Consider the following 22,092-nt stretch of genomic DNA (forward strand, 5'->3'; position numbering starts at 1 on the left):
TTGCCGGAGGGATTTTGCCTGCGCTCGGCTTTTCCCGATCCTGTCCCTGCCTCCCCTCGCCTCCTTCCCCAGCACCTCATTGGCTTACAAGGGGAGGGAGGGGAGGGCTGGCTTGGCCCCTCCTCCCCAGCGCCGGCTTGTCTTCCTGGGAGCGCGCAGGGGGGGGGGGCTGGCTGGCGCTGGGATTGGCACCCCCGCCAAGCCACCCCCACCCAGTCAGCTAGCCACCCCCACCGTCCCTCTTTCCCTGCCCCCACTCTCTCTCCTCGCTGTTTGCTCAGAGCTCCCTGACTCCAATCAGGACTTGCTGGCTGCACTTTTCCGGCCGCGCGGAGAGAGCCGCCTCCTTTCGCTCGGCTCTTTATACGTGCAGCAGCCGCCGCGCAGCCCCGCTCGCCTCGCCTCTCCGCCTTGGCAGCCTTGCCGCCTGCCGAGACACACCCGACAAGGACCCTCGCAGAGCCGCCGCCGCCGCCGCCGCCACAAAGGTGCGACTGGGGAACTTGGAGAGGGAGGGGGGTCCCTTCTCCAGAGCCCGGCGAGGCCCCCAGCCCGGGCAATCAGCATCCTCTTCTCGGGGTCTGCTTAATCTGCCCGGTCGGCCTCTGATCGCTGACATCTCGGCTCCTCCTACCCTGAGAACCCCACACACCTTTGCACCTTTCGTGGGAGAAGTTGGGCACCTCTTGCCTCTGGGGCCGGAGGGCGGGCGAGGCTTTGCCTGCTCAGGGCGCGCGACTGCGGCGGCACTGGGACGCTCCCCCGATCAATGATCCGGAGCCTGGATCGTGGGGAGGGCTGGAATAAGGCCGAGACGGCCAGCAGGGCGCGGGGCTTCCACTGGCCTGCGGACGAGGCTCCCTTCCCAAGATGCGCCGGCGGGTCCCCCTCGGCAGGCCGCGGCGAGCCGGAGAGGAGGCGCAGGAACCGTGGCTTAGACTGGCACCAACCTCCTCCTCTGCTTCCCCCTTGGCAGTTTTGATCCTCGAGGGTGGGGGAGAACCCACACAGCCAACCCCGACCCTGCCTGCCCCGGGACCCCCAAGAAGGGAGGGTGTCACTGATCACCCCCTGACTTTCCTGCCCTTGCGCCCTTGGGCACCTTTTCTCCGCCGCCCCCGTTCGCTTGCATTGCGAATTGTTTTCATTCTGGAGCCACTCCAGTGACTCATTGGCTGAAACCAAGGAGTGGGGCTGGGCGGCGAGCGGGCTGTTGGTGGGCGGGGGTGGCTGATCCTTGCTGAGGCGGCCCGCAGCCCCCGCCCCCTCTGGCTTTTGTCACTCGCTCTGCCTGTAAGCAAAAGGCAGCCCGGGCGGAGCGAGTGGACCCGGCGGGCGGGCTGAGCGATGCGGCTGCTGTTTTGGGGGCAGGCGCTACGCCGGAGGGACTCCCGATCCTGAAAGACGCTGAGGTGGGACCAAGCGAGGAGTAGCCTGCTGGGATCTTCCTACCCACCCCAGGCCCGCTTGCTTGCTTTGCTTTTGACGCGGCGCAGGCGCTGCGGTTTCCTGCTGCGTCCCCGCGGAGCTCAAAGAGCTGCGTTGCGCTGACTCCGCTGGCTCGGCTCGGTTTTGCAGGTGGGAAAGCCGAGGCTGGGGAGGAGGAAAGAGGGCCGGATTGTCCAGGGGGTCCGTGGCAGGGATGGGATTGGGGGAAGCCAAGGAGGAGCCGCGCACTCTCGACAGGCCTCGTTTTATTTGGTGTCAGTGGCTAGCTACGGCGGGGGGCTTAAAAACCCTTTCCTGTAGCTTCGGTTGTGAGGGTCGCGGTTCCTTAGTGGTGAGTGGCTAGCACTCTGCACGTGCCCAGAGGCGTTCTTCGCCAACAACTTGCTTAAGTTGCAAGACTGAACTCGGGTGGTTGGGCAGGTGGGTGGCCGGGTGGGGAGAGCTCCGTCTACCTCTGGCTTTTGCTAACGGGCTTTCCCCCTCTTCTCTTCCTCCCTAGCTTCGAAGTAGTAGCTGCCGCCGCCGCTGCGAGGCCGAGGGAGAATTGCTGAGCGCCTCGGGGCTGGATGGCCCTGGCCGAGAGTGGTTGGTGCCTGCTGAAGCGCTGCGGCCCCGACGACTTGCCCTACTCGTTGGCACCGCGGGAGCTGCCCTGCCCTTCGCCGTCGCCCTCCTCGTCCTCGGGCTGCTCCCCTGGCGGCAGCGGTAGCGGCAGCGGCGGCGGCCGGACCTTCAAGCAGGAGCCGGGCGGAGCGCTGCAGACCTCGCAGCCGCTGGGCCTCCCCGACGGCCGGCCCTTTCTGGGCCCCTTCGTCTCCTTGGCCGCGGCGCCGTCCGGCCTTTCCAGTTGGGAGGACGTGCTGCTTTTCGCGGACCTGGATCAGGCCAACAAGCTCATCTGGTCCAGCCGCACGTCGGCCAAGCTGAGCCCGGATCCCTCGCAGCCGCTACCGCAGCAGCAGCCGCCGCCCGTCGAGGATATGTACCACCACCCGCACGCGCATCACCATCCGCATCACCAGGGCCTGCAGCCGGGCCCCTACGACGGCTCGTCCCCGGGCACGGGCGGTGCAGGCAGCGGCTTCGTGCCTTCCTCGGCAGGATCGCCCGTCTACGTGCCTACCACCCGCGTGAGCTCCATGCTGCCTTACCTGCCCAGCACCCCGGGGCCCGGGCAGGCTGGTGGCCCGGCGGCGTGGCCCCCGCAAGCGGGCCCAGAAAGCCCCTCCGCGCCCTACGGCGCCACGGGGGGCGGGTGCGCCCACCCGGCGTCGGGCCGCTTCAGCTACCCGGCCAGCAGCTCGCCGGCGAGCAACGGCGCCGCCCGTGAGTCGGCCGCCTACAGCCCCCGCGAGCAGTTCCGGCCCTTGAACGGATCCTATTACGCGCCCTACGTGGGCTCCCAGTTCACCAGTCCGGGCTGGGGAAGCCCCTTCGACAACTCCATGCTGCACTGCCTGCCCAACCGGGCCGGGCCCCTCGCCATGCGGCCTTCCAGCGCAGGTAAGGCGGGAACCAGGGGGTGGCAATCCAAAATTGGGGGAGAGAGGCAGGACAGGGAACGCAGACGGGTGGGGAGGGCAGGACACGGGAAAGGGGAAGCGTCCCATCGGGTGGGAATCCGAATTAACAAGCGGCAGAACTTTTGCATGGAAAAGGTGTTCTGGGTCAGCAAGAATCCTAGGAAAATTATGCAAACTGAGCGTGGGTAGATTGTTAACTCTAAAAGGTGCTGCTGTGTTTTAAAATGTGATGCTGATGATTTATGGTTTTTATTTGAACATGAAGAGACGTTTCTAGTGTTCTTGGCTGACAAATGAGAGACACATTTTCTACCCAGAAATCGCCACAAGCACCCAGTTCCTAATCACTTCTGCACTGTCTTGGGTCCACTGCGCCCCGAAAGTGCAAAAGAGGAGAAACGGGGATCAATAGCTCGACCCGTTGGCCGTGGCGCTTGTGCGCAGCCACCACAAGGCAGAAAGACGGGCGCTTTATCTTCTCTCCCCGTAACCCTCTCCAAGTGTCCCCTTAGCTGTTGCTGGGATTCTGGCTTGGCCAGGACTCGGGAAGGATTTGTTGGGAGGCAACGGTCAGGCTTTCAGCTGCTCCTGACCGGAGGCTTGGAAGGACCGGTTCCTACTCTGGGAATAAAGAGGGTACATCCATCCAAATATTAATCAAAGCCCGTCTGCTTCTAAGCGATGTACAGGAGACCCAATACAGAAAGACAAAATGAGTTAAAGCTGGACATAGTTGTAGTTCGTATTGGACATGGAGATAGATAGATATACACAGATAGAGGCTGATGGATGTAGAAGTTTCCGTGTAAATGCTTGGTTCCTCACCCCCTTCCCCATTGCCCCAATGAACGTGGCTGGATGGTGGCCCTGTTTATCAATTGAGTAGGAAATGGGTGATGGAAAAGGAGCGCGCGTGTGTGTCCAGATTCAGGAACTCTGAATAAAGTGAGTGTAACTTCCCCTTCGCCATCGAAACTATAGAGATGACATCTATTTGAAGGCAGACAGTACAAGACAAATTCAGAATTTAAATATTATGGTTGTTATTTGTGTAGCTGATGGGAAACGCTCATTACGAAACCCCGGTGGAGGGAACGTCTTGGGCGAGGAGATTTGGAGAGCTGCAATGGCAGGCAGGGAAAGGGTTAAAGGCCCCCTCCTCCCCGAAGGAGCCTTCAGGCTACCATCACGCGCCCTAGCGCCCACCTAACCTGCAGTTTGGGACTAAGGAGATGGTAGGAAACTGAGGCTTTGAGCAGCGTGACCTCACCTCGTGAGCGCCGCTTTGTCGTGCAGGGTGCTGGGTTGAGAAGTTTGGAGAGGGAAAGAGATTTCCTTCCTCCGGGCTGAAATCTAAGGGTGGCGCTGGGAAAGATGGCCTCCCTTTTCTCGCCCGCAGCTGTGAAGAGAGGCGCCCCGGGGAGTTCTCCTGGAAGGGGTGGCATAAAAATGCTATAGGGCTTTTCCGGGGCGGGGGAAGCAGGCAGCCTCATTAAACGTACCTTTAGAATCCTTTGGCTTTCGGACGAAGATCTTTAAAGGCCATAAAACATATTAAAATGTGTGAATGTGCGGGTGTTAAAATAATTGCCCGCTAAAACTTATTAGAATCAGGTATTTAAGTTTGCTTAGTCCTAACGTGCCTGTTCAGGGTTGAACGTCCAGCATGAATTCAGTGAATATACAGGATAAATAGCAATTGGATAACTTTTAAGTGAAACGTTGTTTATCCCAAATTGGTGGGGCAGATGTAGAATTTCAGCTGCTTTTTAAGATACCGTTAGTAGTGGCCACAATTCTCTAGTGAGAATTGCAAGGAGGTTTCTGGGGTCCTCTTCCGTGGTTTCATTTCTGTATGTGAAAATCAGATCCACCTAAGGAGTAAAAAAACCCCACTGTTTTACTCTGTGGTGGTTATTATTCCCAAAATTTAACTCCTCTCCTACTGATCTCCCTAAATAAAATAATGGCATAAATAAATAACTGGTTGTCATATTTATTTTCTTTAAAAAGAATAAATCAATTAGAATTCCCCCAATTAAGATCCCCCCCTTCAAATAGAGATTCCCATTTGGAAGCAGTCAGTAATATCATTCCATGTAGGTTCCTTTAAAATTGATTTGTCTTAATCCCTTGATGAAATGGTTTGGGAAAGACCCTGAGGAGAAATGTCTGGGTGTCAGATATATTTTTAAACCAAACTTTTGGACAGGATATTTTGGACCTCGTTCTAGTAATCTACTTTAAAAAAAAGGTGTTCCAATTTCATACAAAACATTTGTATTTAGTCCACAACATTTACCACCACCCACCTACCTGCTTCACCTGTGTGAAAGCCTCACCGTTTGCGTTTCCCAGTGAGAGAGAATTAGCAGAAGGCCTCCCACCCTGACTTGGTTAGCCCAGGGTAAATAGGCAAAATGTGTCTAGTATATTGGCTAATAATATAATTCCTTTTGGGTTTAGCCAGCAAAAAGGGGACAGTGCATAAGAATGTAGCAAGTCCCTCCCTGGGTTGAAGGGAACTTTAATGGGATGGTTAAAAGTGAAAGGAAAGAGAAGGTACCACTTCATTATACCTTTTTCAGATAACATCTTTTTTTAAAAAGTAGATTTAGGAGCTGCAAAGCCATCTCATATATCCATTTAGTTGGAAGTTAGGTGTTTCATTTTAATATAGCTTGGGGATCTTGTGTTGTGGGAAATTGATTGATAATTTAATTAAACTAATATTAAGCAATGCGTTGGAAGATATTTTGGACCTTAACTGGCCATTTCTATAATCGTAATTTCATTTATTGACAAAGATATTTTGGACCAGTTGAGATCTCTAAGGAACTTGGACCCTTTTTTTTGCTTCTCATAGTGACGTATTTTACTTTCTTTCTTAAAGAGATAGCATTTATTCCCCCACCTTTAAACTGTAGTTAGCAAGACCTACTGTAAAAAGAAAAGGGGGGAAAAGATGGCTGCCTGTATATCTGAAATTCCACATACATGCTGACATATGTGCCAAAAGACAAGTCACAAACAGCTGGGACCCTTGCAGAGCTGCCAAACACTTGTCAACTACCTTCCACCATCTCACACCAAGCTCCTCAAAATGGATTTTGTCAAATGGACCTTTATTGGGTGAGAGTGGAGGAGAGAGGTGGCTGTCACATAGCGCCAGGCATTAAGCAAGGCAAGGATAAATGTGCAGGGCTGGGCGACTGGTTTTTCTTTAAAGGGTCCAATATTTTAACTTCTACAAAGTACTGGCTGCTGGATCAGGCAGAAGACAAATCCGGTCCAGCAATCCTGGTCTTCCAGAAGCCAACCCAATGGTTCTGGGAAGCCCAGTTGAAGGACCTGAGCCCGCTTGCAACAGCTGCGATTCCCAACAGCTGGTATAATATACCTAGAGTCGTACTGCCTTGATTGCCAAGTAATGGCTTTCTTTTAAATCTCGTAATAACCCCGGCCGGAATTTAAATAAAGGGGTGGGACACCTTTAAAAAAATAAAATTAAATCTAAAACCGAATCGCTCGGGTTCTTTTCACATGCAACCCTAGAACGCCGCCCCCGCCCGTGCCCCCTGTGGAGAACAATGGAGCAAGCCCAAAGCGCCCTGATAAGATAGAAACCTTTGAAAACTGGCTTTATTATAGTTTTTCTCAACGCTTAGCATCGATGTTCTCCTGGCCAGGTGTGAAAAAATAGCTTAAAGGGAGAGACGGAGATATCTGTCCGCCACCAATTTCTCCACCCTCCCCTTACTCTTGAGGGAGAGAAAATGTGCTCATTGTATTCAACCGCAATAGGCTGCGCAATTGCTGCCGTTGTTTTTTTATCCTGCAGACAAAAAACCCGGGATCGTCTCCCCGGGCATTTCTTTGCAAAACCCAACTCGAGGAAGTTAACCTAATCAAGGGCCTGCTTGGCTGCAAGATTGTGCCTTCAAACGGCTGGGAATGATTGAATCAGTTTCAAGGTTGGGCGTCCCAAAGCCCGTTGCTCTATTACCCCTTCGATTTGACTAGGAACCGGTTTTATTTGACTTGGCAAAAAAAGGGGGGGAGTGGGAGGGGAAGAAGAGAGGACTGTGTGTCTTAAATTAGTTCATCTGCATCTAGGGGACGTGTCTCTGCAAAATACAAAAAACTCAGGCTGCTAGCTGGTTAAAGTTCAGTGAGTGCTTTTTAGCCCATTGATTGATTGGGTAACCTTTTAAAACAAACATTAGTTTCTCAATACCGCATTGTTGTAAAAAAAAAAAAAGGCATCCAGGATGATTTTCCAAAATCAATTAGGAGGACTCTGAATGAAATTAAGCATCATTTTTTTTATTTTTTTTTGCTAAATACAGTAATGCAGAAGAATCAAATATTGCATTTTTGAGAAATAATTTATCTAAATTCGCTGAATTCAATACTATGATAAAATCAGAATGGAAAGCTCTGGTGTTGAAAAATAAGTGTTTAAAGATTAATATATTAACCATTGGTTCTGAATCATTTCAGGAAAAAACCCCCACAACTTTCCCAAATTTGTGTCACTAAACTAAATTGAAAACAGGATATACTCATTATATATATATATATATATATATATATATAACCTTTAAATATTTGTCTCACTCCTTTTTTTTTGAATGAAACAAATATTTAAAGGGAGTTGATTTTTTTTAAAAAAACCAAGTATACCATACTTATAGTTTATTTTAGTGACACAAAGCTTTTTACTACTCTAAATTAAAACTGGTCCGTTGCCTCACAGTAAAAGTGCTTCCACCTGTCTATACCCAACTCAGTCTTAACTGTGTGGGACTTTACTGTATCCATGATGTGATATCTAGAAAGATGTTGCTTTTTCACAAAATCAGAGTTCTCTTTAGAGTCCCTGAAAGCCTTTGTTCCGGTTCTAAGTAGACTTAATGTATTTAGAAATGAATTCAACAGGGAGTTACTGTGTAACTGTTCCCAGAACATTTGAGGAAGTAGGCTGTTGCCTTAGAAAACTCACTGCAAGCAGTTACATTCTGATCCTTCCTACAATGATTCCAATACCAAGGCCAAGTATTGGGCTCTCCATATGCTACCTTTGTAACTGGTGCAGAACAATAGTTGTAGGCAAGATATTATCAGTAAGCGCCCCTGGATCTAATCTTAACTGAGCCATGGAGTCACTGGGTGGTCTTGCACTAATTATGTCTCTCACTTAACCTCTTCTACTCCTTGGTCAGTAATATTGACACAGTCGTAACCTACCTAACTCAGGTCTAAGTGAAGATCCTTGGGGAAATGTGTAAATGTTGCTTAGCCAGTATTGATGGTAAAAAATTAGGATTGTCCCAAGTTCTGTTGGACAAGTTACATTTTGATGCTTATGGTGGGGGGGGGGGAGAGATTTGATAGCCACCCTCTGATGCAGATTGAGGGAGTCCTCATTGTTTGTGTGTAAAACACTGTAGGAGGGGAGCCTTTGGATCACAGCCAATACATGCATCCTATGTACATTGACTAAAGCTAAGGCCCATTAATCTAAATGGTACTTATAATGCAATCCTATAGTTGTATGCTCAGCCCCACAGAGTTCAGCAGGACAATATAAAGTAATTGGGGACGTGGAGGGATGCAAGGGACAGATTTGCTTCTGGGGCCCCGATGCCATTGGTGGTTGGGGCCAGAGGCAAAAGCAGGTAGAGCAATGGCTGTAGTTGTGACCTTTGTTACATTCTACACATTTGGTGCCCCTGGAGTATACGGTTGCAACCTCACTTACGTAGAAACATGCATAAGATTGCAGCGCACGGCTGCAATCCTGCACACACTTACCTTCAAGTGGTTTCAAGGAGAACTGCTGTATAGGATCGTTCATTCGTTGAAATACTTCTATATAGAGTACTCCGAGCTCCATTGGAGGGACACTAAATCACAACAATTTCTACCACTGTCACTATCCTTGCAGAGTCTGGGAATAAGATGTACTCTGCTTTTCCTGCGCACAGTTTATTTTGGAAACTGTCACTAATAAACAAGTACACTGGGAAATTCTTTGTGTAAAGTAAAACTGAATAAAACAGAACGTAAGTCTGAACCTCATCCACTCACTTCTCAAGGAGAGTGAGTCGGGGGACTGTATTGCCATCCAGCCTAGGCATACAGCTGAGCCAGACCAAATTTATATTGCAATGCACATGTCAGTGCTGTTTTTAACCTGCATCGGCATAACCTCTGTGCAAAGAAATTTGCTTCCACGCACCTTGCTAGATCAATATGTTTATGTAGATTTCCTATATGTTTTACAGTAAATTTCCTGTAAATTTTTTTTTTAGTTCTTAATAGGGTAGAAACATCTATACCAGGTGAAAGGCTCCTGTCTCCTCCTCTCCCAGTTTTAGAACAGCTTCTAGTCAATGTAGCAAACACTTGAGTGACTAAAATGGACTAAATGTGCCAACTCAGTGCCTGGCAGATTCCTCTGTTACTAAATCGTGCAGGACAAGGGCCAGAATTTTGTTGGGGGATAGTGTTGTTGTGTTAAACTTTTGTGTATACACACATTTCTCTTGCAAGTTCGCATTCTGTAAATTGTTCTTGCAAGAAAAGTAATTTTAGATCAATATTTTTAAAACTTCAGCTATGTCTACAAAGACACTGTTCTGAAAAATGGATCGAAATAGTTTAATATAGTTTATTGATATATATATATATATATATATATATATATCCATAAGCATACCTGCTTGCATGCTAAACATCATGTTATCCTGCTTAGATGGGACATACCAGCCTTGATTTTTAAGCCATCTATCGAGCAAGTGAACACAATAAACAGTACTTCACCTTGCAATGACAGCTACAAACATAATGCATATTAATATAGATTCCAGCTTGGGGGGCCTTGAAAGAATGAGGATCTCACAACTAATTAGCTCAAATAATTAATATTAAATTAAGTGCAACCACGAGAGATGCATAAATTGTTACCCGAAATCTGTCCACAGAGTAGATTTTTGATCTGGATTTTAATCATTATGCTAAATCATTGCTGGTTTATGAAATCCAGAATTCTAACGTACGTTTTAAGAAAACAAATGAGCACAAAATTAATCTGTTTTTTTAATGGGAATAAAGTAAAGAGTGCATTAATTTAAATTTTATAAATGGCTAAATTATTTTTGTGCTGCTAAGCATGATACATGGAAGCAGACCTCACTAAAAACCATTAGGCTTGTTTCCAAATAAACTATTTAGTATACATTTATTTTTGACAGCAGTTTCTCACTATTTAAAACATCAATTTTAATGGATAAACGTAACCTAGGGTGTTGAATATTATGGGTGGAACTTGGAACCATACTTAACTGCAGCAGACTACTGAAATGTCCTAATATCTCCAGTGTCTGTGTAAAGTGAGTGGTCTACCTGACAAATTTGTTGTGAGGACAACCAGATAAAGATCTGAAGCATTTATAATTTTTAAAAATAATTTTAAAATAATTTGTTATTTATAAAACCTTTTTTTATTATAAAAGAGGAGAGGGACGTCTTATTGTCTCGTGTAAACTCGTTTTCTTCTGGATAAGACACAGCGTGTGTGTGTTGTTTTTTGCATGGGGAGTGATCTCACTGTTTGACTCCAGTGTCCTTGAAGCCGTGGCACGTGAGTCTTGTAGTGCAGAGAGGAATAGATTTTTTCAGGAGCTATTCAAAAACTACAGGCTGACGTTGCACCAGGAATGAGTCCTGGCCTGCTGCGATTTTGCCTGTTCCATTTCTGCTCCTTTCCAAAAGACAAGATCTTTGGGGAAAGGGGGGAGGGGGCTGGTGTCTCTCGCCCCACCAGGATTTCGACTCCCCCATTCTTGTCGTTAAACACGAATCGCAAAGACTCCTTTGACATTTACGAGGTCCCTTTCACTTTCTTGCGTGCCCAAGAGCAGAAACCTAGGGCTGCAAAGCAGGTAAAGGACAGGAGAGGCCGTTGAAACTGTTTCAAGCTATTTGCGCAGGGAGCTCAATGGGAGGAAAGTTACTTCCAGGCTTGCAGTCGTGCCCATTTTCCAGCGGCTTCTCCTAAGGCAATGATCCCGTGACTTTCAACAGTAATCAATTATTTCCCAGTAGGAAAAAGCAGGAACAACATTTCTCTAGTTCCACTCGGTAGCAGGGAGATTTTATATGTGGGGGCCGGGTTCTGCTTTCTGGAAACCCCTTTGAGAATTAACCATGGATTCCCAGAAAGACTGAAAAACTGGGATATTGTTTCTTGAGGGTGGGAGGGAGAGGGATCATATATTCTCTAGATACGGACTTATCTTGCGGTGACTGAACTTTTGTGATAAAATCAGGCTGTGATCAGCAGCAGACATACTTGGCGGGTGCCTAGGGACACTGAGAGGACGGCTTGCTTGCTTTTCCCCAAAGGTGCGATCAATTTACTTGAAATTACCCCTCCCCCCCAAAAAAAAATATCTGGTGGCATCTTAAAACGGACAGTGTATTCCTATGCAGATCTATTCACAAGGGAGTCCCATTTAATTCAATGGGGCTAACTCCCAGGAAAACGGATATTTGATTGTAACCTAAGAGGTGTTTTGGTTTTTTTAATGGCATGGACTTCTGTGATTATGAACTCCGGCTGGCTTTAGCATTTTATTTTAGCATTTGGTTTTAGCATTTTATTTTATTTTTGCGGTAACAAAGAAACGCGGCTAGCCCTCTGGAGTTGATCGTTCCAACTCCCTTCGCAATTCGCATCCACTTCGACACCATCAATACCTCTCAACTCGCAGCTTAAGTCCAGTTCTGTCCTAGCTCTGTCCTCTGGTCAGAAAAATAGTCGGAAGCGGGCCGACCTTTGCACAGAGGCAAAACCTCCGATCTTTTTCAGAAGCTTCTCAGTATGTCGCCTGCCTGCGCTTTTCCACAGACCCCTTTTATTTCAGTTCCGCAGGTTTTAGGGGGTGTTTTTCTTTGGGGGGGGGGGAGAACGTCCCCTGGGATTTGCCAGAAACCTTCAAGGTCCTCTCGAAGTCGAGGCACGTCCCGTTCTCCAACGAAGTACATGGATTTTTTTGGGGGGGGGGGACATTAGGCTTTCGCAGCGACTTAATCGTCGCCCCGCCCATTGATTTAAATGGAATTTCCTTCCCCTTTCCGAAGAAACTGCTTGTGGGGCTGAAGCCCCTTGCGACTCAGCCCCAAAGGCAAATACAGTAGTGGGGATTTCAAGGGAGCCTGGAGCAGCCTGCTCCTAAGCATAATTAAATCACCGATTTCAATAGCATTTTATTAGAATCAATAACCCGCATTTTTATATAAAAAACGCATGTTATGTTTTATTGCACTTGCACATTTATGTTGGACACCGCCTTGATATTTCACTAGACGGTCTATAAAGGTTTCTATTAATCCATCAATAAAGGCATGCTTTCCTTGAGGGGGAAGCTGCACTCCCGTGCAAATTACTCCAAATATGTATCCAGTTTTGACAATAAATTCCAGCGCATTCAAGGGGGCGAACTCCCCATTAAATGCATGTATTCTGAGGCTCACTTACGCGGCATTAAGAACCGCTGAACTCGGAGGGACTGACTTTGTGCAAGTAAGCTTGCACAAGATCGGGCTGCATGCGGATCCCTGGAAATGAAAAACAAAAACCCTTGTATCTATAGATCTACAGAGAAATGCGCTGGGGGAATTGCGGCTTTGAAAATCGCGACAGGGAATTCCCAGCCCACGACTTAGGGTCGGGAACACGTTGTCCTCCGTTATAAGCCATGCCATTTTTTGGCTTGGATTTCAAGGAAATCCGGAGCGATAGCAGAAATTTAGTTATTAATGTTCCAGGTCGCGATCCCAGAAAGGGACCCTCCGTCTAGATAAGCGGTAAAAACCAAGGAGCGCGCGCGAATTGCGAAGTGACTCCGATTTAAATCTCTTCAGAGAGGAGAAGACAGGGACAAATTAAAATAAAAGCTGCTTAAGGCGGCAATCCTAAACGCACTTATTCTAGAGTTAGCCCCATGGAGCAAGTGCAGATTTACTTCTGAGTCAAGGCACCACTCGTAAGCATTGCACCGCAAATGCACCGTGTTCCTGGGCAAGTCCTGTTGTTTTCCCATTTGGGTCTTGATCCTTACTCGGAAGGAAGCCTATCTGAAATCGCCAAGGCTTACTTAGCATTTTGAGCAGCGTTTGCTGTGAGAACAGCGCAAAAGCCAGAAAGCATCGCAAAAACCAAAGGCAAAAACTAATTTTGCTGGATTTTTAAAAGCTTGCTTTGGGTGATCTCTTTCCTGAGCCCGCTGCCGCGAGCCGATCCCCGCAGACGGAAGGGAGACATACGAGCCATTCAAAGCAGTCACGTCGGAAGACGAGATAGTAGCTGGGGAAGAACCGCAGAGGACTGGGGGGGAGGAGAGGGCACGACCGCCTTCCTGCCTGCGGTTCTCCTCTCCTCCAAGGCTGCTGGCTCGAGTTTTCCAGGGAACACCCAGATTCAGCAAAAGCTGAATTTGCCTCCCTTTTCTTGACCAGAGCGCCTGACTTGGGTGGGAGAGAAGGAGGAAGGGGATTGCAGCATTGCGAAAGAGATACCTGACCTTCTCTCTGGCTGCTGTGGTGACACTCATCACTACAATATTTTTTTTTAAGCCCCAGTTGAAAGGATCACGTTTTTACAATTTGCTGCGAAGTAAAGGCAGGCTTACTGTTTCTGAATGCGAGCCGGAGAAGTAGGGCGGCAGGATCCATTTATTACTTTCATTACTGAACAGTACCAAGGACAGGCAAGATCAATATGGGAGAATATTCTGCAAATTTAGTGTCCAAGTAGATGGGAATGGGAAGAAATGGGAGCCGGTTACATCTCGGCTGGCAGGACTGTTCTCTTGCAGGCAGACCTCTATGTCCCCAACCTAAAACAGCCTCTCAGTAGTTCCAGGCGCAGGAACCAGACCCAACAACAAGGCCAGACAGAGGGCCACTCTCTCCCCGTGCCTACTCTGGCAACACAACATCAGGGGTTCATTGATCTGCTCATCTTGCAAAGTGATATACACCACCATCTCCCTCCCCCTCCCACTTCCCTCTAAGGCAAACAGGCCAGTCTCTGTGTGAAGGAATAGGCAGATTCAAATTTGGCAACAGCAATATATAAACCAAGAAGAGAAACATTATGGTCTGCCGGGACTCTCTTGTCACTGATATTAAGGTGGCTGTAAAGGAATGCCAAAGGGAGGCCCCGTAAGGAAACGTGATTCACACCTTAAGTTCAGCTCTGCTCCTTTGGGTCTGATCAAGCCCCAAATGATCACATTCGGACTCCTTGGGGACTTGCAATTCAGTTTCAACCTGGAGCCTCCCTTTAAAATCACCAGCATTTGATTGTTTCTGCTTCTTATTTATTACCCCAGCCTCCTTTTCCCTGACAGGAGACTCAAGATGGCTTACATATAAAAATGAGAACAGCTAAAACTAGAAAAACCCAATTGTTTCTTCAACGCTTGGTGCTAAGTTTTTAAAGAGTCGCTGAACTTATTCTGCCTACATCCGAGCTAAGAAGGTCCGGGTGGGGGTTTGTGTGGCTGCATGTGTACACCACTTTGGGTTCTAAAATGGAAGAAAAATGGTGTGTGTATGTGTAACCTCTCTCTCTCTCTGTGTATATATATAAATATACCTGCAACTGAGAATTATAGTACTGTATATGGATATGAAAAAGATTCACATCCATTTAAGTTTGTGCCACTATAAAATTGCTAGTTTTTAAGATGCCGCAAGAAGTCTCTGTTTTTGCTGTCAGAAATGACTCTGGGAACTACTTTGGAAAGTGTGCTGCCTTGGGGTTTTAGTGTCAGACTTAGACTGGGGGGTGGGGAGAGAGATCTGGGTTCAAATCCCCTCCCATGAAGCTTTATCTCAAACCATTCACTACCTCTTACACTAACCTCCTTCACAGGGTTGTTGTGATTGTAAAATGAGCAGGGGAAATAGCTATCTACACGTTGCACCTTGGAGAAAAGCTGTTATAAATATTATTAAAGACATTTAATTTGCTGAACTTCATTCAGGGGGGAGGGGAAGCTCCACTGGTTTTAGGCTTCTGAGCAGAATCTGATCCTAACCACTTTACTAAGAAGTTGATTTTATTCTCTTAGCTCAGCGAGCTTGCAGCCAGACAGCATATGTGTTTTTACTTTTAAGTAAGTCCTGCTATGTTCATTGGTGCTAACTCCCAGGTAAACTTGGATAGGACAACTGCAGCTTCTAAATGTATCTAATGTGCACTTTGAATCCTTCTGTGAAAATATGGATTGATTGGGGGGCTGCAGGGCCCCACTTGGAAATTTAGTGTGGCTTTTTTCACTTTGCTGTTTTGACTGTGATGCTAATCCATGGGGTGCGCTCCTCGGCCACTGGATGTGATGGAACTAGCCACTCTATGTCTTTGGGGAGGGAGAGCAATCCAGCTGGTTTCTTTTTCGAGGGTGGAGAGGGGCAAGATAACTCCAAAGCAGTCCGCTGAGACTCTGCATGACTTCCAAGCTAACCCAGCCTCTTTGCCCCACTCCCTACAGAGCTTCTGGAGGATCTCTCTGAGAGCCGGGAATGTGTCAACTGTGGCTCCTACCAGACCCCCCTGTGGAGAAGGGATGGAACTGGTAACTATCTCTGCAACGCTTGTGGGCTGTACACCAAAATGAATGGACTTAGCAGGCCTCTCATCAAGCCTCATAAGAGAGTGGTGAGTATCAGTGAGGTGGGTGAAAGACTGAAGGGTCTTTTTCCTGTCTCCACCCAGATCCATGAATTCATTTACCCTCTCCCCTTCCTGCTTAAACACTGCGAGTGTTCAGTGCCCCGTAGCGTGGGGGGTGCAGGGGGGGCCGGCCGCACCGGGCGCAACATCTGGGGGTTAGGGTTAGGGGGCGCAAATCCACGGGTTAGGGGGCGCAAATAACTTGCCTTGCCCCGGGTGCTGACAACCCACGCTACGGCACTGCGAGTGTTTCAATATTTTTCTGTTGCAAAACAAGCTGCTTGAAATCAATAGCCCTGTGCAGACCCACAGTATCAGAAGCACAACTTCTTGCTTCATTTTAAGAGCTACTTGCTATGTGGAAGGTTCGCAGTGACAAACAGATGGCAATTAAAACCCAAAAAATCTAAAAGCAGTTACACAGTTAAAAACGTCCTGAAAGAAGTTGTACTTTAAACTTTTGCACTGCAAACAAACATCTTACAAAAATCAAAGGCTCGGGTTTTGGATTTTCGTCCAGTTCTGCCATTCATTGAAACACGACCTAAATTAGGCTGTTTTATAGAAGTAGCCAACTTGAACTTGGATTTAGCAATGAAATGAAATGATTGAAACACGGCACTCACAGGGGGTTCAATCACACATACATTCTTTTAAATTTTAACTCAGTGAGTTTTATTTCTGGGGAAGATATATGCAGTAAGGTGTACTACAAATCTTAAATGCATGGGGCAAGTTCCAAAAGCTTATGTGGACTTTAGACATGTTTTTCTCAACAGTACCCTGCAACTGAGGCCAGTTATTTAGCAAAAAAATGAAGGAATCCTCACTAACCATATAGTGAGATTAAGACTGGGATGTAATTAAATATTGCTAGTGCTAGGAAATTAATGGAGCTGCTTGAATCCAATCTTCATTTCTCAGGATTTTATTATTATGCTAATTGAGGATGGGGAATAGCCTAATTGTAGTTTTGGTATATAGACAGTTGTTATCTGTTTGGTTCTGGTAAAAGGACCAAAAGGACTTGGTTACCTTAAGCATTTTTTGCCAGATCATAAGGACTATGAGCATGTCCTGTGTTTCAGAAACAAAATTGTGATCCTCACCACTGTCTAATAAGCCTTGAGATTTTTAGGGCTGGATTTTCAGGAATTCAAAGTATGTCAGTGCGCACTAGGAGTAGAAACCACTAATTCTCCAGAATTAAGCAATTCATAAAATATGTTCCCCAAACATTCCTGACAAGTTTCTACTTTGTCATCATTTAAGTTTGACCCAGGAAACAACTATATCCCAAATGCTGCCATTCTTTATTGAGATATTATAGCAAATAAAAGCAATTCAGGAGTAAGATAGTCTGCAGGAGTGATTTTTCACTCTATGAGAATGGCTGGTAAATAATAATCACTGTAAGGTTAATGAGCTGAGGTGTTGGGAAGTAAGGGAGTCTAGGATTCCCTGTTGCTCTCAATCAATCAGTCAGTCAGTCAGTCAGTCAGTCACTTTCCTCTGTGGAAGTAGGGGGGGGGAATTAATAGGAAAACTCCTTTAACTGCCTTCTACCTGAGAGTTCATCCTGCTACTCCATCCCACAAAATTTCTCTCACCCATGAGGGTGAGACTTGGCCCAGAATTGACCTCTGGGCAGAGGGACTAGTACACTAAAGCCTCACTCACTCTTTGATGTGACCATTTTGGGGGAGGCTTTGGGCTAAGAGGCCACTTTCCACCTTTCACCCTCACCTCTCATAGTCCAGGGCTAGTTTCTGCTGCTGGGGGGTATTTCTTGGTGTCAGAAGGAAGTATGCATGTGTCACTTATGGCCAGAGCCAAGTCTGAAGCACAAACGCTGCCAGAATTTCTCTTGAAAGGCTGAAGGTTCTGACTCTGCCATCTTTCCTCTTTGGGGCTCTCAGTGTCTAATTTATACACACTCACTCCCTTACCACCCCTCAATCTCTCTTTCTCTCTCTCTCTCTCTCCCTGGTTAATAAAAGCCAATAAATTGAGTGAATCAAATGACTGAATTGATTGATTGATTGAATTAGCAGAAGTTTTATACCCGAGTAGGTTACAAAACAAAATGTTGCTGTGATCAGTAAAATTGTGTTCACGGCACATATTTAAACACATTCAAAAGATAGTCAAAATCAACAATAAGCCCCAAAGACATATGTTTTAATTTCATTTTCTACATTTCCTGGTAGACTTGCCTAAACAAAAATGTTTTAAGCAGGCACTGTAAAGAGTTTAAGGAGGGCCCCTGCCCGATGTCAGTAGGGAGTTCCAAAGTTTCTTAAGGACCAGACATGGCTCATTTGGAGCCAGCCTTTCGTGAGGGAGGGAGGGAGTGTGTGTACACAGCACAGCCTGTCCTGTCCTCCCCAAGCAAGGCAGCTGCCCTCATGTACACTATCCTTGCTTCATGTTGAAGTAAGATTCTCCTGTCAGTCCCGTTGGCCTTTGTGTATGGAGCTGAGGGAGCTCCATCTTGTTGTCTCAAACAGCAAAATGCATCATGCCCTGGCTCTGCTTATAGCCCAGCTGATATTTAAAGAGGGTGTGAAAAATCCCATGTCACCGTCAGACTTTTCCCCTAGACGCCTCCAACAGAGTAAGATGAGATGGGGCAGCGGGGGGGGGGGGGACGACTAGCAATGGTGTAGTCCAAAAATTCAGGGGGCTGTGTTACACTACAAACATATAAATGTACTCATGCTTCCCAGAGAGTAGCAGTGTATAGCACAATAACCAGTTAATTAGACAAAATAAAAAAATTCCTTCCTGTAGCACCTTAAAGACCAACTAAGTTAGTTCTTGGTATAAGCTTTCGTGTGCATGCACACTTCTTCAGATACACACCGTATCTTTATTTTGACTATGGCAGACCAACACGGCTACCCATCTGTAACAGTTAATTAGAATCTGAGAACAGTGAACTCATAAGAGGGTATTGTAACAGTTAGGATGATGGCATTTGGCTGGGAGTGAGGTGATTTGGGTTCACACAAACCCTTTAGTCTGACGCCTAATGACCTGGAAGTAAAACCCGGTAAGCGTCAACAGAAGATCTTCACACAGTTGAAATGCAGCCTTTGACTTTTAAATAGAAATGCACACGTGTAAACTCACTAGGATGATGGCTTTTAAGGGTTATTCAGTTACCCTGGATTGTAGAAGGTGCACTCCACCTCAACTCATCCTACCACTAGGTAACCAGAGAGAGATCTCTGGGGTACAGTATTGGTATTCTCTTACCTGTCAGATGCTTTCCCCATGGAAGTTGACCTGGCATCTACAATCAGGTAAAGAAACATTTTTTTAAAAAATCCCCATAATTTGAAACCTCATTTAGCCAATGACTGTTTTACACTACACTATTATTATTTCCAGCTAGTTTTTTGTATTTTCATGTTATTTTACATGAATGTTATGTAAATAGCCCAGAAAAATACATTTGGAAGGCAAGATAAAATATATATATATAAAGCTAACTAATAACTAACAGAAAGACTTTTCAAATTTTCCTCCCTTGCAACTAGAATATATTCATTCTCCTCCTATATGAAATAATGTGATATTAGAGATTTTTGCTTTTTTTACTATTGCATTTTACTTAATCTTCTTACTTAGGTTGTGTCATCTCAGCCAACCATTACAGATTTTGAACTGCATTTCGTTTATGTTGTAATCCTGATTACCATAAATTTAATCAATGCTAATCTTATTTAGGCTGCGTTAAGATGACACAATCTTTTCAAAGGCAAACAAACAAAACCAGCCAAGGTAGACAATGAGCTTTTAAAAGTCACACTTTCCTCACCTGATTACCATCTATTCAGTGGTGCCCCCATGGACAAAGGGATTTTCAAAGTTAGTAACAGGAGGAGTTTTGTAACTGGTTATCTACCTAATTTCATCAAGTAGTGCATAATCTAATTAGGAGAAAGAAAGTCTTCCTGTGCCGCCCCAATGCCCACATTACAGGAATAAAAAATACCTCCATTTATTCCAAATAAGTGAAAAGGAAACTTGAGTTATTTCATACATATTATCTTTTATATAGGGTCATATATTTTTTAAGAAAACATGACTATGCAGTAGCCCATTTCATGGAAATAATTTGTACATTTCTTTTAATAGCTTCCAATATTATCTAATTTATATGAACTTTAATGATGTGCCCTACAACTGCCACCTCTAAATGATGATCATTGTTGAGAAACATTGGTCAATTTGCTCCTGAGCCATTGGAACAAATGAGAATCCTGGAACCATAAAAACTAGAAATATACATTTTCCAGAATGAGTGCTGAGAATCTAATATTATCCTTAGAATAACACAATTAGTAATAAAATCATTTTAAGTAATAATCATAAAATTCTGTGGTTCCCCCCTACTGTTTCTTCTATGCATTTTTGTCATAAAAGTGAGAAAAGATAAAGAAACAGTAATATTCTAAACAGATTTTGACAATGGTTATTAGTTTTTTATGTGTCAGTTGTCTCAGTAGAGCCAATGGTTAAAAAAATTCCTAGCAAACTGGCAAATTGTGCAGAAAGAAAGGTGGGTGGAACCTGAACAAATTCATTTTTCCCAGAGTGTCATCATTTACAATCTTGGATGAGAAAAATACTTATTTCTGTAACGGATTCTCCCCTCTCTCCCTGCAAATGTGTTAGTTTGTAAATCTATAGTCAGTGAGTCTGTGTTTTTGTAATGTTTGAGTACTTGTGCAAAACAGCAGATTTATGATGTAGCTGAAATTCTTGCCCATGATTAATGGAAAATAGATCACTTGTTACAGGAAATTTTATAACCCCTTCACCTTCATTTCACATGTTTATGGGAGCAGCTTTACTTATGATCTATGGTCTGTGGTTGTAAAGCTCTTTGTTGTACGATTATTTCTGATGTAGAGTTGCTTCATCTTTGCTCCAAACTCCACTGAACAGTGCCATAAATGACTTGTTTATAATATAGGCTGCTCTACTACACTTGAGTTTACTGACACCCCCTTCCAAAAAACAACAATTAAAGCCCACTTCTGCAAAGTATTTTGGAATGTTAATTCTTCCACATAGCTCTTTGCATGAATTACTGGAAGATGATTAATATATTCAGATGCTCCCCCAACACTTGTTTTTGTGGGGGGGGGGAGCTGGAAGAAGTGGCAGAAACTGAAACTAATGGTTCAGGAGGAGGGGGGAGCAAGATATTTTAGTTTTGCTTCTTGGTGGGAACAAAGACATAAAAGTAAGTGGCTAGCCAATTTACTGGAGAGCTGAGGGGAGAGATGGGAGTTTGAAAAGCGTTCAGAAAAATTGCCTAACACAGTGCTTTTCAACCAAGGTGCCGTAGCACCTTGGGGTGCCTTGAGTGATTGTCAGTGGTGCTGTGGGCAACACTGGTCTTTGTCCCTCTTTCCTCCCTCCCTCCTCTGATGCCCCCTTGCGTCTCTGCCTCCCCAAGGCTTGCACAGCGGTTTGTTGCAGTAGCGCTTGCTACAAGCTCCCCAGGCGAATGGTGCCTCTGGGGCTGGCCAGGGGGTGCTTCCTAGGCCCCTGTGGGGCAGTGTGAGGAGGCACCTCTCTTTGGGGCAGGGAGGGCAGCTCAGAGACCAGGGACACTGTCCAGAGGACTCGCAAGGAGAGGGGAGAGGGGAGAGGAGGCTGAGGGAACACTCCACAAGGGAGGGCGTTGGAAAAAGGGTGAGAGGCTGCCAGCTCTGCAGGCAAGGGGTGACATAACTGGGCTCCTGATCCCACAGGGGTGCCGTAGAAAGAATGTAGTTGGTCAAGGGAGCTGTGGATTAAAAAGGTTGAAAACCTCTGGCCTAACATGTTTTTTTAAAAAAATCTTACTCAGGGGCACAACTTTTTCTTCAACCATACTGTGTAACCAAATGAATTCGCATGATAGAAAACATGGCATTGTGTGTTTGAGTGACCATGGAGAATATATTTTTGAAATGTGTTGGCCCATTAAACCTTTGAGTCTCTTTCCTTTTCTACCGCTTAAATAAATGAATAAATGAATAATTTTTTTATTATTTATACCCCACCCTTCCCGGTTCAGAAACAATAAATTTAAATTTAAAACTCTTAATTGATGCAACAAAAAACAGCATAAAATACAGTATAAAACATGAATAACAATAAATTTAGAATTCAAAAATCAATTTAGGGGGGAAATCCATCCAATAAACATTAGATGATCACCAGGGCTAGCTGGCTAAATTAGTCCTATTTGGGCCAGCGAGGAGACCAGGGGAGAATTAGCTGTGGGATCCCACAGCGGGTAATCTTCATAAAAAGGGGAGGGGGAGGGGAGGAAGGGGAATAAAAGATCAGGGTAAGTTCAAA

General features: G+C 45.8%; 1 protein-coding gene across 4 annotated transcripts in view; it reads left to right on the plus strand.

The window, feature by feature from the left end:
• The first annotated feature begins 248 nt into the window (after positions 1–248).
• The window catches only part of GATA6 (GATA binding protein 6), a 34,396-nt gene continuing 12,552 nt past the window's right edge, over positions 249–22,092 (plus strand). The window contains exons 1-3 of one of the 4 annotated variants that reach the window (XM_081205754.1): positions 249–488; positions 1,949–2,952; positions 15,542–15,708. In XM_081205754.1, coding sequence (XP_081061880.1) covers positions 2,016–2,952; positions 15,542–15,708 — 1,104 coding nt within the window. In that variant the 5' untranslated portion in view covers positions 249–488; positions 1,949–2,015. Of the gene's footprint in view, positions 489–1,278; positions 1,413–1,504; positions 1,579–1,948; positions 2,953–15,541; positions 15,709–22,092 lie in introns of those variants that run through there. The other 3 variants (XM_081205757.1, XM_081205755.1, XM_081205756.1) reach the window with 3 other exon arrangements.

The sequence above is a fragment of the Podarcis bocagei genome, assembly GCF_964188305.1.
Source record: "Podarcis bocagei genome assembly, chromosome: 8".
Taxonomy (NCBI): domain Eukaryota; kingdom Metazoa; phylum Chordata; class Lepidosauria; order Squamata; family Lacertidae; genus Podarcis; species Podarcis bocagei.